The sequence below is a fragment of the Aegilops tauschii genome, chromosome 2 (genome assembly GCF_002575655.3).
Source record: "Aegilops tauschii subsp. strangulata cultivar AL8/78 chromosome 2, Aet v6.0, whole genome shotgun sequence".
Lineage (NCBI taxonomy): Eukaryota > Viridiplantae > Streptophyta > Magnoliopsida > Poales > Poaceae > Aegilops > Aegilops tauschii.
Window position 1 is genome coordinate 386,077,452 of NC_053036.3, and position 15,264 is coordinate 386,092,715.

The 15,264-nt window shown below is 56.1% G+C and overlaps 1 protein-coding gene across 5 annotated transcripts; it reads left to right on the plus strand.

Annotated features, from left to right (window-relative positions):
• Window positions 1–2,002: 2,002 nt before the first annotated feature.
• On the plus strand, window positions 2,003–11,753 carry LOC109751440 (probable helicase MAGATAMA 3). Of its 5 annotated transcripts, none has more exons than XM_073508635.1 (13): window positions 2,006–2,378; window positions 2,462–2,606; window positions 2,710–2,849; window positions 3,869–4,066; window positions 4,180–4,377; window positions 4,467–4,502; window positions 4,693–4,778; window positions 5,023–5,073; window positions 5,544–5,652; window positions 5,745–5,850; window positions 5,968–10,291; window positions 10,444–10,711; window positions 10,814–11,753. In XM_073508635.1, the coding sequence occupies exons 3-11, from the start codon at window positions 2,781–2,783 to the stop codon at window positions 6,084–6,086; spliced, it is 972 nt and encodes a 323-aa protein (XP_073364736.1). In that variant the 5' UTR covers window positions 2,006–2,378; window positions 2,462–2,606; window positions 2,710–2,780; the 3' UTR covers window positions 6,087–10,291; window positions 10,444–10,711; window positions 10,814–11,753. The 5 variants fall into 5 exon arrangements, with proteins under 5 accessions (XP_073364737.1, XP_073364736.1, XP_073364735.1 ...); XM_073508633.1 differs by having other exon boundaries at window positions 2,008–2,378; window positions 2,710–3,677; XM_073508634.1 differs by having other exon boundaries at window positions 2,006–2,606.
• Window positions 11,754–15,264: the final 3,511 nt, after the last annotated feature.

Here is a 15,264-nt window from a genome sequence, read left to right on the forward strand (position 1 = left end):
TGCTAAGTTACTCGTGTCTTCTTCGATGATTCACCCCGTAAGGCTGGTCATAGTGGGGAGTAACTTATGCTAGTGTCATGCATATGACACTATTCTAAATTACCACCTTCATAGTGCAAAGTAACATAGTACTAGTGTCATAGATGGGTTCATTTATTAGAGCATCTCCAGTCATTCGGCCCCCTAGCGCATAGGCCGGCGCTATTTCGAGCGCCCGTCCGGTGCTTTTTAGGCCCTGGGGGCGATCTAGCTCCCAACCACGCCCCCAAGCGCCGTCCCCCAAGTCGCGACAAATTCAAACTTGGTCATTCCCGATCACAAAAAAACGCCACAAGTCCGGCGATCAGCGGCCCAGTTCGGCGATCACCTTGCCACATTTTCGGCGGTCAGATGAAAAGTTCGGCATACAAAAAAAGAAAGGACGCGTGGGCAACGCATCAAACGGCGGGGTCGGCCTCTGGCGTCGGCGTGCACGGGCTTGGCGGTGTCGGAGCTGCTTCTGTGCTGGGCGGCGTCGGCGTGGCTTCTGTGCTGCTGGGCTCGTGGAGGCATCATCGCTCAGGCTTGGCGGCGTCGTCGGCGTGGGCGTGGGAGTTGGTGGCGCCGTCGACGGCAACTGGTTCAGGATGAGGCCGCGCTCCGCCAGGTACCACGCCTTGAGCTGCTCGTCGTTGCTCTGGAGCATGTCCGCCCCGCCCATCAGGAAAGCCAGGTCGGTGTTCCTCTTCTTCGCGGCGAGGTACTCCTGCTCCTTGGACACCCACTTGATGCGCGGCTCGCCGGTCCTGGCCGCCCCTTCTTCTTCTTCTTCTTCTTCTTCTTCCGTTTCCTCGCTGGAGCAGGCGCCGGCTCCTACTCCTCCTCCTCCTCCAGCTCCTCCTCGCCGTAGTCGAGCTCGCCGTCCATGTCACCGTTGAGGTCCATTGTGTCGTCCTGGGTAGTGAACCCGGGGGACGCGGCGGCGGCAGCCGAGCCGACCGTGATGATGTTGTCCATGTCGGCTTCGGTCGCGATTGTGTCGCCGAGATGCGACGTGGAGGCTTGTGAGAAGGGCAGCGCGCCACGGCGGAGAGGGGGCGTCGGGGTGGATGCGTTGGCCAGCGGTGAGTAGGTGTACGGAGGGTACTGCACGCCGGCGAAGGCGGGCGAGGGCGTGCGCTGGGCCGGGTGACCATGGGGGAAGGTGATGTTGGGGTTGAACCCGCCGTGCGCGTCACCGTCGGCGTAGCCCGGCGACTGCGTGCAGCCCCAGGGTTGCGGCGATGATGAGAAGCCGGCCGGAGAACCGACGCTTTGCTGGCTTCAGGGCGCGTACGGGGCGTGGCCGCCGGGTGGATTCATCATCCCCACGCGAGCCGCCTCGGCTTGTTCAGCCGAGCGCTCCGGCTGCTCCGCCGCCGCCACAGCCGTGAGCGCCGCGCTGTCCCGGGCCTTCTTGGCGTTGGCCCTGTTCCGCCGGTCGGCGGTGACAGCCTCCCGGCGCTAAACTTCCGCCCTCCAGTCGGTGTTGGACATGCCCGGGGGCTTGGACGACGGCGCCCTCGGCTTCCTCTGCTTCGGCTGGGCGACGGCGGTGGTCGCACCCGTCGCGGCGCGGGGGACCACGTACTTCTTCGGCGGCATGGCGGCCGGCTAGGAGAGGAGGAGGAGGAGATTGGCGGGAGGAATGGAGAGAATGAGAGGGAAGCCGAGGGGGGAGCGGGAAGAAACGGCAGGAAAAGGCCCCTCTCGCCGACGGAGCGGCCCCATGCCCCTTTTCGCTTGTGCCGGCGCCCCAGGCGGCCCAGCGCACCGGGTTCGGCTCGGGTGCGCCGACTGTTATTCCGGCCCAATCTGGCGAAAAACTGACTCCTGGGGGCGCGACTGGGCCGATTTTTGCCCGCCGGCGCTAAAAAATCACCTGGGGGCCTGTTGGGGGCGCGGCTGGAGATGCTCTTAGCTTGTAGACTCATATTGTGTTGGGAAACGCTATGTTACAGTAACATATTATGTTACTACTTCTTATTAACTACTTGTCATATAAGCAAAGTTTTCTCGTAGTGTGCTATATTACTAGCTAAGTTACTCCCATTATGATTATAACCTAATAATTGGGTCAATGGAGGGTGGACCGGGCTGGCAGTCATTCTCAATAGGGGCAAATTATCAAAGTGGGAGGTAAAGCGCGGCAAACGATTCAATTTCCCCTCCAAGCTCCGTCTGTGTCTACCGTCAGCTCACATTCCCCCCAGAAACCCCAAACCTCTGCCCGCAGCCGAGAAATCCATGGCGGGGGAGAAATCCGGCGGCAACGGGCCCTCCTCCTCCTCGGCCGCTTCCACCATGATCGTCCTTAGCTGGGAGCCTGGGACTACCTCCGCCTCGTCGCCGACGCCAAGGTACACACGAACCCACCCACCCGCCGCACCCCTCGCGCCACCGCGACGCTCGAAATCCTGAACCTTGCGCGGCTCGGGCGCAGGGCGCGGATCAAACTAAGGGGCTGCGGCGCGTGAAGAACAGCTACGCCTCGGTGGCCGAGTACGTGGGCGTCTTCGAACCTCTGCTCTTCGAGGAGGTCAAGGCGCAGATTGTCCAGGGCCGCAGCAGCGAGGAGGACGGGGACGGTGGGCTTCTAGCTTCGCTCCACTTGCCGCTTGTGTCCGTTGCTCTGTTTCTGTTGGCTTCTGAAGCAATTTTTTGTTTTGTATGCTTGTGCGGTGTGAGTAGAGATTGGGCTGGACTGGCAGAGAGGAGTGGTGGGATCATGTGCAGAGTCCGAGGGATTCCACAAGGTGTCCATGGCCGTGCTCGATGCCTTTTGGGAGATTGTGTCAGAGAATGACATTCTCCTGCTCTCCAAAGACAAAGTAAGTTTACCGAAAAAGGCTTTCGCCCTGCTTTATAAATAAAGCAACCACCAAGCACAGAGTAACAAGGTAACAACGGAACATGGCACACATCCACACAATGCCACCGCAGGCAGGGTCCAACACACATACGCACAAACACACAGACCCAAGTTCAGATGTGGGCACAGCACAACAAGCCCAGCACAGACGCACTACGAAACGCCCCAAGACAGCGGCGGTGGAGGCGTGAAGACGACGATCTAATCTGGTTCCGGAGGTGGTGGGGGAAGCGGTGGAGCCAACCGGAGAGCCATCGCGCGAAGCTGTGTGATGATGGAGGTGATGGCGTCTCTCTCCCTGGGACGGCTAAGCGGCTGCCAAAGCTGCAAGTAACCAGACCATTTGAACAAAGCGTCAGTAGCACGGCGAAGAGGAATATGCTGAATCACAAGTTTATTCCTAACAGTCCACAACGTCCAGGCAAGGACCCCAATGGTCAGTCACCTAATGTGGCGCAACGCGGGTGGGATCGCCTGGAGTTCAGCAAAGAGAGCGGGGAAGTTGTTGTGGTCCCAGCTTCCACCCACAATCTCGCGGAAACAGCTTCATAGGAACTGCGCGGACATGCAGGTGAAGAAGATATGGTTCGAGTCTTCTTCAGGCCCGCAGAGCGGGCAAAGCCCATCACCAGGGCCATTACGCTTCAGAACCTCAACGCCTGATGGGAGGCGGCCACGAATCCATTGCCATAAGAAGATCCTAATTTTGAGGGGGAGGCGAATCTCCCAAATGGAGGAGAGCGCCTCATGGCCAGGAGAGGGGGCGATGGCCAGGTACAGAGATTTGGTAAGTTTTGTTCTGGTAATCTAGCAGGAAGCTGTTAACATAAGTTTGGTGAAATCTATGTAGTGTGTCAAACACTCGATCCGTTTGTTGTTAAATCTGAAATAGTTCAGATTGCATGTTCTCACATTTACACCAGACATGGTTAGCCTTGATGATGTATCATGAGTCGGGATATGCCTGGATTTTTGCAGTTTGTGGAGGGAGTCACCCCCACTGCATATGCCTTTGCCATAGTGGAACAGCGGGGTGGTAAAGGCACAATCTCTCTTAGAACATCTGTGGCAGGGGAAATTAAAAATCTGAATGTTGCAAAGCCTGTCAAGTCTTCAAGACTAGAGCGCATTACTTCCATTCTCTCAACATCAGGAAGCTTTCTGTCGATTTTAAAGGTTAGTTCGATTGTTATTCAATATTGCCTGAGTTTCATGTTTGTCTCATTTATTGCGAGCATGTGCTTCTTGATATAAACTTGACGGTTTCCTTTTTCGGTCAAAATTGTCAGATATGCAGCTTGTCTACTATACTGCGAGAGTACTCTGCAATGCACTCTGTAGCTTCACTTCCTTTCAAGGATTTGATCCTTTCAGCATCTGAGAAGAATAAAGACGGAGATGATCAAAATCGTGCCTGGAATGTCCCTGAGCCACTTAGGGAATACCTGAAAACAAACCTTAATGATTCACAGCTAGATGCAGTTAATGTGAGCATACTTTGTAATATTTGATAATGTTGTCATATCTTGTTCGAGGGATATTATGTGCCTAAACAGACTAGCATATTCTCTTGTAGGCAGGCCTTTCGCGCAGATCCTTTGTCCTTATTCAGGTTAGTTTGCTACTTCTTGCTGCTGTAGATAACTTGCAGTGTAATATCGTCTACCTTGTCAAGAAAAAATGGCCAAGTGTTAGAGAAATTTTGGATGCATGCATTTTTGTGAGAATTTATAAGATCTGTGCACATTGCACTCCTTATAATCACATACCGTTGACAGTAGAGTTGTAATGTTTATTTGTAGGGCCCTCCAGGAACCGGAAAAACACAAACTATCCTTGGACTTCTCAGTGCTGTTCTCCATTCCACTCCAGCAAGAATGCAGACCAAGTAACGATCTTCAGTTTTCTTTTTGTAATATAGAGTGAAACGCATGTTAGTATTTATATTTTGAATACGAGAAAAATACCCTTGTCTTCTTTTTATCAGAATTAGATAGTAGAAATTGCGACATAAACATATTACATATATGTTCACTGCAGTTTGCAATAGCTTATTCCTCTTTTGTCATAACGTTTCTTCTATAGATAAAAATGTGTGCATATATCTCACTTGCTTCACGATCCTTTTGCAGAGGAGGGTTCAATGTTCAAAAGCATGGGCCTGAGCTGGACACTGAGGGCAAGTATGTTAAAAGTGCCTTTTCCTAGTTAGTTTCTGACATTTCTTTGATTTTGGAGCACTTAAGGAAGCATAAAATGCTGAATGATGAGCATGTAGCAGTTACCCTATTAAGGATATTGCCAGAAAATGTTCGTAATTGCTTCATCTGTTGCTGATTTTTCTTGTACTTCTTCTGCACGGTGTTTGGCACTAACTAAATTCACCTCAGTTCTTGGCACTGGCGTTTTCCTTTGATTTCTCAAACCCATAGGGTGTAACCAGGCTTTAGCGGAAGGAGAAGATTGCTGTGCTTTACATTTGCACTATCATTTGTAGCGGTCCTTCTGCATCTAGCTTCATGTGTTGTGTTGGATAGTTGTATGGGCTTTTTGGTTGCGTTTACTGCTAAGAAATTCTGCAAGTCTAGTATGGCTGAATGATTCTACTGCAAGTACTTGTTAGCTCTTTCTTACTACAGAGTTTACATGACAGGCTTGCAAACTGGATGAAAGCATCTTCTTGGCTGCTTGGTGCAAATCCTCGCGATTTGATTATGCCTGTTGATGGTGATGATGGTTTTTATTCTACTGGGAATGAGCTGGTACTCTTGCCTACTCAGTACTTTGCTATATTTAGTCATGCTGCCTGTTGTGGATGTTTTATTCCTTGCATGGTTAAAACATTTATGGGCAGAAACCTGAAGTCATAAGTTCCAGTCGCAAGTATCGGGCCCATGTGTTGGTTTGCGCTCCATCCAACTCAGCACTTGATGAGATTGTATTGCGTGTTCTTCAAACAGGTTAATGATATTGGCTCTATGTCATCTAATGCTGAAAAATGTTCTCACAATAAATGTATTCTTTCATTGACAGCTCATCAAATAATATTAAGTAGTGAAGTTATTGTATGTTTTCAGGAATACGTGATGAAAATAACAACACTTACAATCCCAAGATTGTGCGTATTAGACTAAAGGCGCATCATTCTGTCAAAGCAGTTTCCATGGATCATCTTGTATGTGATTTGAGTTGTTAAGCACTCTGTCTAACTTTAAAAAATGTCAATCTTGGGATAAAGAGTTTACACTGCTTATGCTTCCACTTTTTTCTTGTACGTAGGAAATGAGATTTTTTTTCTTTTTTTTACTACAAATTTATAAGCTGTTTTGTTTCACTCATATAGCTATCTAGTTTAACTTACCAACCCAAATACTAAATAAGTAATGTCAATTACAGTGTGTTCAACTATTTTCAGATACAACAAAAACTTTTTGGTGTGGATCACTCATCAGATGGCAGGAGAAGTGGAGCTGGTGAATATGATCGAATTAGAGCTTCTTGTCGGGTGGTAGGTGCGACATATGCCAACGGGTGGCTTATCATTGTGGGAGCCAGTAAGACATCGCCGGTGCCTGGAAACGGGATAAGGCGAAGACATGCACGTCGGCGAATCTTACCCAGGTTCGGGGCTCTCCGTGGAGATAATACCCCTAGTCCTGCTCTGCGGGGTCTCCGCATGATCACTAGATCAACACAAGTAGCTACAAGTGCTCCTTGAGCTGTTTGGCTAGAGGAGGAAGAAAGGCAAGGCTAGCTCTCCTCTTCCCTCTACGTGGTGGCTAAAACTATCTTAGAGATCCACCCTTTGCATGGGTGCCCCGGGGGGTTTATATAGGGAGCCGGCTACGCCCCAGGCCGACTAGGGGAGGCCGGGCCGCCTTCGAGTGTCTCTCTGGCTGAAGGGGCCCGCCGCCCGCGGGCTGTACTGGCGCCTGTCGTGGGTGACATCGTGGTCAACATGGCTACAGTGCCGCGCCAGACGGGGGATGGCTGACCCGTACGGCGCACTGTGGCCATGCATGCTCCGGGATTCGGGGGTGGCAGGCTGTACTGCGGCCACGCCCCGTCTTATCACCGTTATGTGGGTGCAGCCCTGGCGGGTGCAGTATTGGCCGGCTTCTGGGAGTCGGCCTTCTTCATGGCCGGCTTCTGGGAGTCGGTCCTCTTGGGGCCGGCTTCCTGGAGTCGGCCATCTCGTAGCTCTCTTCGGGAAGGTTTTTGAGGCCGGGTCGCCTTCTGGTAGCCGGCCTTGGTGATAGTCGGCCAGAGGAAGGCGGCCCCGTGCTCTGGATGCTTGAAGGCTCGATCGGCCTGGTAATTTTTCAAAGAGCCAGGAGGAGTCGGTTAGGCTACCCGTGGCCATTTACTCCGACAGTAGTCCCCGAAGCTGGTTGGGCTTCGAGGCTGAGAGGAGGTCGAGAAGCTCGGTCAGCTTCTTATCTTGACGAGCCAATAGCTAGGAGCCGGCTTCGGTTGGGTGCGCCGTCTTGGCGAAATTTTTGAAGTCTGAAGGCGGGAGTCCGTTGGTGCGCACGCCGGGTTGCAGGCCGGCCGCTCGCCGCCCGCGTACCACGTGGCACCCTTCGGCTGAAAAAGCCTGCCAACCCACGCGCGCGACGGGACGTCGCCGCAGGCCGGGGGCCCATCACTCCCACGCCTAGGCCCAGGCGCGGATTCTCTGTGGCCCAAAGCGGGCCGCTCGCCTTCCGACGGCAGTTTCTGCACGTCGTTAGGGCACTATAATCGCGGGACGTCGGGGAGTAGGCGCAGTTAATCCCACGTTCCCCCCACGCCTCGCCTCCTCGGCTTCGCCGCACGAGGCTATAAGTAGGGGGAGGAGGGGGAGCGGCAGACGCTCGCACGCTCATCCTCTCTCCGCCATCTTCTTCCTCCTTCTTCCCATCGCAGCAGCCTCTTGCCGCCGCGCCGTCCCACCAATCTTCGCACTGCCCCGCAACCTCGCCGTCGCGGGGCCGTGGTTTCTCCGCCGCCGCACCCTTTCTCGTCAGCTTCTTGCCATCATGCAGTACGGCGAAGACTGGGACGGCTCCAACGTCCATACGGACCACATCGACTTCCTCCGCAAGACGCGGCGGTTGCCCGGTAAGGACCAGGTGCAGGTCCGTCTCGCGCCGGAGAAGGAGATCACGCCGGCGCCGGAGGAAGGCGAGCGGGTAATCTTTCGCTCGCACTTCCTGCACGGCCTCGGTCTGCCCGTGAGCGCCTTCTTCCGCTCCTTCCTCAACTTTTATCAGCTCCAGCCGCACCACCTCACTCCAAACACGGTGGTGCTGCTATCCGCCTTCGTCACTCTGTGCGAGGGCTTTCTTGGCGTTCTTCCCATCCTCGAGCTCTGGGGGGAATTCTTCCAATCCAAGCTCGGCACCCGCATGCAGGGCGTGCCGGCTCAGAGCGGCGCCTTCATCGCGATGCGGAGGCTGACAGCTGACAAACTCTTCCCTGTCATCACGCTGATCCAGTCGGTGAAGCGCTGGCAGAAATCGTACTTCTACGTGAAGAACGTCGCCCCGCAAGGCGACTACGTCAACTTGCCGGCTTACGTAGCCGGCCCGCCGGCTGGGAGGCGGCCCCAGTGGTAATGATCCAGTCGGAGGTCCTGACTGGGTCCGACCTGCTGACCGCCTTCGTGGTGCGCCGGGTGCTCCCGCTTCAAAGCCGCCCTCATTTGATCAGTCAAATGAGCGGCCAACTCGATCCGAGTCGGATGTGCATCAAGGAGATGCCTCATGACGAGGTGGCTCATATGGTGAACTATCTCGCGAACTGCAAGCTCTCTGCAGAGTGGCTGTTTGGCAAGGAGCCGTACTCCCGTGCCAAACCCCCGCCTACGGTATGCTTTCTTTATCTTCTCTTCTTTTAGTTTTGTCACCAAGTTTTTCTTGGCCGACTCTGACCAGTCGGCACGTCTTTGCAGAGCCCTCTCCTTCGACCCGCGGCCGAGACAGCGGGGGCGGATCGCCGATTTCTCCCCGACCGGGCGGAGCATGACTTGGAGGACCCCGACTTGGGGGCGACCGCCATGGACGACAACACTGAGGCGGGAGGCGGCGAAGCAGGCGGCTCCGGGCTTGGAGCCAGCTTCGAAGACTGGCCGAATGACGACGAGGCGGAAATCGTCCCGCGCCGCCAGCCGGCGTCCGACCATGGCGCGGGTTCCTCCGCCGCGCCGCCTGCTCGAGGCGGCGCGCAGAAGCACCGGGCCACGTCGGGCTTGTTCGGCAGTCGGCCGAAGAAGCCCAAGGGCGGGGCGGCGGCGACCAGGCGGGATGAGGCGGCCGCGAAGGCGGCCCGCTTCCGCAAGGTGGTGAAGCAGCCGCAAATGGTTTCGGCGTAAGTGTAGATTCTCTTGCATATTCCTTCTTCTTTTCTTGTCGATTTCTGAATCCTTGTCTTGTCTCAAAAAACAGGGCTCCGCTTTCTCTTGAGCGGGTTGCTGCCGCGTCCGTGGTTGGATCGCCGGGAGGATTCGGGAGCACCCGCCGCGTGGACCCCCGCGCCGAGCTTCAAGCGGCGACGGAGCGAAATGCGCGGGAGGCGGAAGAGCTGAGGGCGGCTGCCGCCAAGGCGGCGCAGGAGGAGGCGGAGGAGTCGGCGAAGGCACAAGCCGACGCGGCGGCCAAGGCCCAGGCGGAGGCTGCAGCCACAGCGGCAGTGGAGGGGGCCTTGCTTGTCACCCCCTGCGTGTCGCGGCGCCCGAGATCCCGGAGCCCCAGCCGGAGGAAGCCGGCGGCGACCTGCCGGGGATGGAGAGGGACGAGGACAACGTCATCGTCCAGGAGAGGGAGGCGGCACCGCCATCGCCGACTGGGCGGCCTAATGCGCCGCCTCCGTAATCGGCTGGAGGCGAGCCGGCTGTGAAGACGGACCTGGTGGTCCGGTCGCCATTGCGCCAACGCGCGGGGAAGGCAACTTCGGCTCCGGACCCGCAGAAGGCCGCGGGCTCCAGCTCGTCGGCCCGGGACGTGGAGACGGCCAGCGCCAGCTCGGGGTGGACGCCGGGTGATGGGACAGCCGTGGTGAATGTGGCGGCACAAGAAGTCCGGAACCGGCTTCAGTCCCAGGCCGCCGTGCTGAGGCAGTACAATGATGAGTTCCTCGCGACACGGGCGGCCATTCGGGTGAGCCTTCCCGCTTTTCTGTTTCTTGATCTTGCTTTCTTCCGTGGGGGCGCGTCAGCGCACCCACTGGGTGTAGTCCCCGAGTTCCGAGTCGGCTGCTGAGCAGGCAGCTTGGAACTTCTTAGTAGACTTTGATTGCTTATCTTGCTCTTGTTCGCTTCTCTGTCCAACTTGCAGGACTATCACAACCTCCGTGCGGCTGGCTTCAACTCCCAGGCTCGGGAGCTGACCCAGAAGACTGTTGATCTAACTGAGAGCCGGAGTAAGTACTTCATCTTTTATCTCACGTGGGGGCGCGTCAGTGCACCCACTGGGTGTAGTCTCCGAGATTCGGGCCGACTGCTGAGCAGTCGGGTCGGATCTTTCCTGACGACTTCTTTCTTATTGCTCTTTTCTTCTCTGCCATATCTGCAGCGGCTAACGCCAAACTGAGGGAGCAGCTGGGTGGGACCCAGGCCGCCCTTCGTGCTAAGGAAGCCGAGTTCGACGCCTTGGCTCAGGAGCGTGACCGCCTGGTCAAGAAGTTGGCCAAACCAGGAGGAGAGCCACAAGGCGGCCCTGAAGGCGGTGCAGGATAGCGAGGCCGCCCTCCAAGCCGAGTACGAGACCGAGGCGGCGAGCTGGGCTGAGGCGAGGCAGTCGTTAATCAACGGCTACGGCCAGATCGAAGACTTGGTTGACGGTAGGCCGCCTTCTTCTTCGTTCCTTGCTTGCCGCTTGCCGTTTGGTTCATTCTCTGACTTTGTATTTTTCTCTTCTTTCTCTTTCTTTCTTTCTTGTCCAGAGTACTTCCCTGGTTACTCTATTGCCGCCAACCAGGTCGTCGAGGCCCACCGCGAGGCGCAAAGGCAGGCTGGCGCCGAGATCGCGCCGAATGCTCGCCGGTCGCTTGAGGAACAGCTCCTAGCGATTCAAGCCCGCCTCCAGCCGGCTCTCCGCATGCTCCGCCGGCTTCAACGTGTTGGGGCGCAAGTGCTGGCCGCTCTCTAGCCCGGCGAGGTGATTCCCCGCGCCCCCAGTCGGACTGCCGACTGGCTGGAGGTAGCGGCCGGCCGCTTCGAGGCCTGGAAGGCTTCTGCAGCTCGGTCAGGCGCCAGGCGGGCGCTGGAGTTTGTCAAAGCCTGGTATCCTGAGCTGAGCTTGGACCAGCTGGCCACCTGGCGGCAGGAGGCCGACACGGAGCTGGAGCCGGCATGGCTGGCTATCATCCAGCGTGCCTCGGCGATCGCCGACTACACCGACACCAGCGCCTTTGCTCCTGAGGTGGATGATAACGGCGTTGCCCAGCCGGAGGAGTGGTTCAGGCCGAACCCAGCAGATGGCGAGGACTCGGCGGAGGAGATCGACTCCAGCGACGAGGGCGAGGAGGAGGAGGAGGGTGAAGACGCCGTGCCAGATGGTGGAGCAGCCGGCCAGCCTTAGCTTGACCGTGCCTCCAGCAACAAGGCGCGTGCGAGCGCACCGCCTACAGCCGGCGATGATCAAGCTGAGACTCGCCAGCCGGCCACTCCTCCAGCCGGCGCTGCCGTCTCCACCGACCAGCCCGGCTCGCCTGCTGCGCCCTTAGCCTAAACTGCCGCCTTTACTTTCCTGTTTTATCACTCTTTGAACAATATTTTGTTAAGTTTGCGCAGTTCCACCCACTGGGGGTGTATTCAAACTATATTGACTGCTGGCCTGTAGGCCTTTGTGTAAATATAATCATGCATGTGGTTGGCTTCCCATTGTACTTGCTTTTCATCCTTTGGCTATTTCCTTTGCCGCCCTCCCTTGGTTGCCGCCTTCCCAGCCAGACAGCTGCTCTGAAGTTTGTGGCTGGAGAAGTGCTTGGCCGGTTGGGAGGGCAAGTACTCTAGCTTTCTTGGATTGTAGCGAAATGACTGGGAAGCCGGCCAGCCGGCTGTTCTGACAGCCGGTAGGTGTGGTGGGAGGCCGGCTTGTGTTATATAGGTTCGTTAGTCCTTAGCCGTTTTTCGTGTGGGCATCCTTTCCTACCTTTGGCTCTTGCCAGTCGCACAATCGGTTCTTCGAGCTGCGACTTTCAATAAGAGAGGGCTCGGGTGCCGGCACACTACTTGTCTGACTTCAGGTAGAACTTTTAATATAACTCAAGGCGGCCAGTCCCCGGGCCGACTAGTCGAACCCGGTGCCAGATAGAGAATCAAATGTAATAGTACATTCATGGGTATGACACTCGTCATTCATACATAAAAGAGGGTAGTCCCCGAGTGCGCCTCGGGGGCCCGTTGTCTTGTACTTAATACAAAAAGGTAGCGTGATACATACTGCTTTTAACTGTAAAATCTTCTCGGGAGATTGGCGTTCCATGGTCGTTCCGACTCCTTGCCGGAATCATCCCTCTTGCGTGCCTTCGGCTTTTGTGCGTCGATCAGGTAGTAGGAGTCGTTGCCTAGGGCCTTGCTGATGATGAATGGGCCTTCCCAAGGGGCCGAGAGCTTGTGTTGGCCGGCTGTTCGCTGGATCAGTCAGAGCACAAGATCGCCTTCTTGGAAGGATCTTGGCTTGACCTTCCGGTTGTGGTAACGACGCAAACCCTGCTGGTAGATGGCGGACCGGCTGAGTGCTAACAGCCGGCCTTCTTCCAGCAGGTCGACACCGTCTTCTGGCCCTTCCTTGGCATCCGCCTCCGTGTACATGGTGACCCAAGGCGAGTCGAACTCGATGTTACAAGGAAGAAAGGAGTGAAGCCGGTTGACTTGTTCGGGGCAGTACGCAGACTCCAGAGGACAGCCGGCAGCTCATCGAGCCAGCAGCCGGTCGAATGCTCCAGTGGTACGACCAGTCGGGGCTTGATGCCGGAGAGGATGAGGCCGTTTGCTCGCTCGACCTGGCCGTTTGACTGCGGAATGGCAACGGACGCTAAGTCCAGTCGGATGCCCTGTGTCGCGCAGAAACGTGCCAGTGCTCCCTTGACAAAGTTCGTGCCGTTGTCGGTGATGATGTTGTGTGGTATACCATACTGAGTGGTGATATCTGCGATGAATGTCACGGCAGTCGGCCCGTTCAGCTTCTTGATTGGCTTCGCTTCAATCCACTTGGTGAATTTGTCCACGGCGACAAGCAGATGTGTCATGCCGCCGTGGGCTGTCTTGAATGGGCCCACCATGTCCAGCCCCCAAACGGCAAAGGGCCAGGTGAGGGGGATGGTCTTGAGTGCAGAAGCCGGCAGGTGTTGCTTGGAGCTGAAGACTTGGCATCCTTTGCAGCATTTGACTAATTCCTTGGCGTCTTCCAAAGCAGTCGGCCAGAAGAAAACATGGCGGAAAGCTTTGGCGACAAGTGATCTTGAGGCCGCGTGGTGGCCGCATTCGCCTTGGTGGATATCCTTGAGGATTGCTATGCCCTTCTCTGGCTCGACGCAGCGCTGGAAGACTCCAGTGACGCTACGCCTAACAAGTTCTCTGTTTATTATTGTGTATGCTCCGGCTCGGCGTTGAACTAGTCTTGCCGAGATCTCATCAGTCGGCAGCTCTCTGTTTACTAGGAAGTTGAGGATGGGCTGGGCCCATGATGGAGCTGTGACTTCTTCTGTTGTCAGTACGGCTACTTTGACCCGGGTGGGTGGGTTGGGTGGTGAAGAGTTGGAGTCGGCCACCGTCTGTTGTGTCATTGCAGTCCTCGGGCCGACTGCTGCAGTCCCTGGGCCGGGTTCTGAAGTCCCCGAGCCGGGTGCGACTATGGCAGTCCCCGGGCCGCTTGTCGAAGTCCCCGAGCCGCCTGCTGGGTTCCCCAAGTCGGATCTGACTGCATCAGGGGCAGGCGGTACGAAGATGGAGTCCGATTCTGGAGACGGCTTGACAGACGGTTTGAGGAGGCGCTAGAGAGAGACGCCGGTTGGTATAGCTTGTCGGGTGGAGCCGATCCGTGCTAGGGCATCTGCTTGCTCGTTGTCGGCCCGTGGCACGTGGAGGAACTCGCACCCTTCAAAGTATCCGCTGATTTGCTGGACGAGGAATCGATAGCTCGCCATGTTTGTGTCCTTGGCGTCCCAGTCGCCAGATGACTGCTGGACCACAAAATCCGAGTCGCCATAACACAGGATCCAGCGTATGCCGAGTTCTTTGGCTAGCCGGAGCCCGTGTATGAGCGCCTCGTACTCGGCCACATTGTTGGAGGCGGCAAAATGAATTTGCAATGTCTATCTGAGCTTGTCGCCCTTGGGAGAGGTGAGGACGATGCCGGCTCCCAAGCCGGTGCGCATCTTGGATCCGTCGAAGTGCATCCGCCAATGAGTGGAGTCGGGAGCCGGCGGTAGGTACTGGGTCTCGGCCCAGTCGACAAGGAAGTCGGCCAATGCTTGGGACTTGATGGCGGTGCGGGGCTGGTAGAAGATCGTGTAAGGAGCCAGCACGATGGCCCACTTAGCCACCCGGCCGGATGCATCCCGGCTGCCTATGATCTCGGCAAGCGGGGCAGTGCATACAACCGTGATGGGATGCTCTTGAAAGTAGGGCTTCAGCTTCTTGGCGGCGAAGTACACACCATAGCACATCTTTTGGTAATGCGGGTAGTTTTGCTTCGAGGTGGACAGTACTTCGCTCAAATAATATACCGGCCTCTGGACTAACTGAGCTCGGCCTTCTTCTGGGCGTTGGACCACGATGACTGTACTGACCACTCGGCTAGTCGCAACAATGTAAAGGAGCATGGGCTCTTTCTCAGTCGGCGCTGCCAGGACAGGCGGTGTGGTCAGCATCTTCTTCAACTCGTGGAAAGCTTGGTCTGCTTGGTCGTTCCACTCGAAGTGGGTGGACTTCTTCATGAGTCGGTACAGGGGGAGAGCCTTCTCTCCTAGTCGGCTGATAAAGCGGTTTAGGGAGGCCAGGCACCCGGTAAACTTCTGAACGTCTCGCAGCTTGGTAGGAATCTCCATTCTCTCTATGGCCTTGATCTTCACTGGGTTGCACTCAATGCCGCGTTCGGAGACCAAAAAGCCTAGAAGCTGGCCGGCTGGTACTCCGAACACGCATTTCTCAGGGTTGAGCTTGATCTGAAATCGGCGCAAGTTGGCAAATGTTTCTCTAAGGTCTTCCAGCAGGGTGCCGCGCTTCTCCGTCTTCACCACAATATCGTCTACATAGACGTGGGCATTTCTGCCGAGTTGCTTGAGGAGGCATTTCTGTATGCAACGCTGAAAAGTGGCACCGACATTTCTCAAGCCGAATGTCATAGTCAGGTAGCAGAAAGCTCCGAATGGTGTGATGAAGGCGGTCT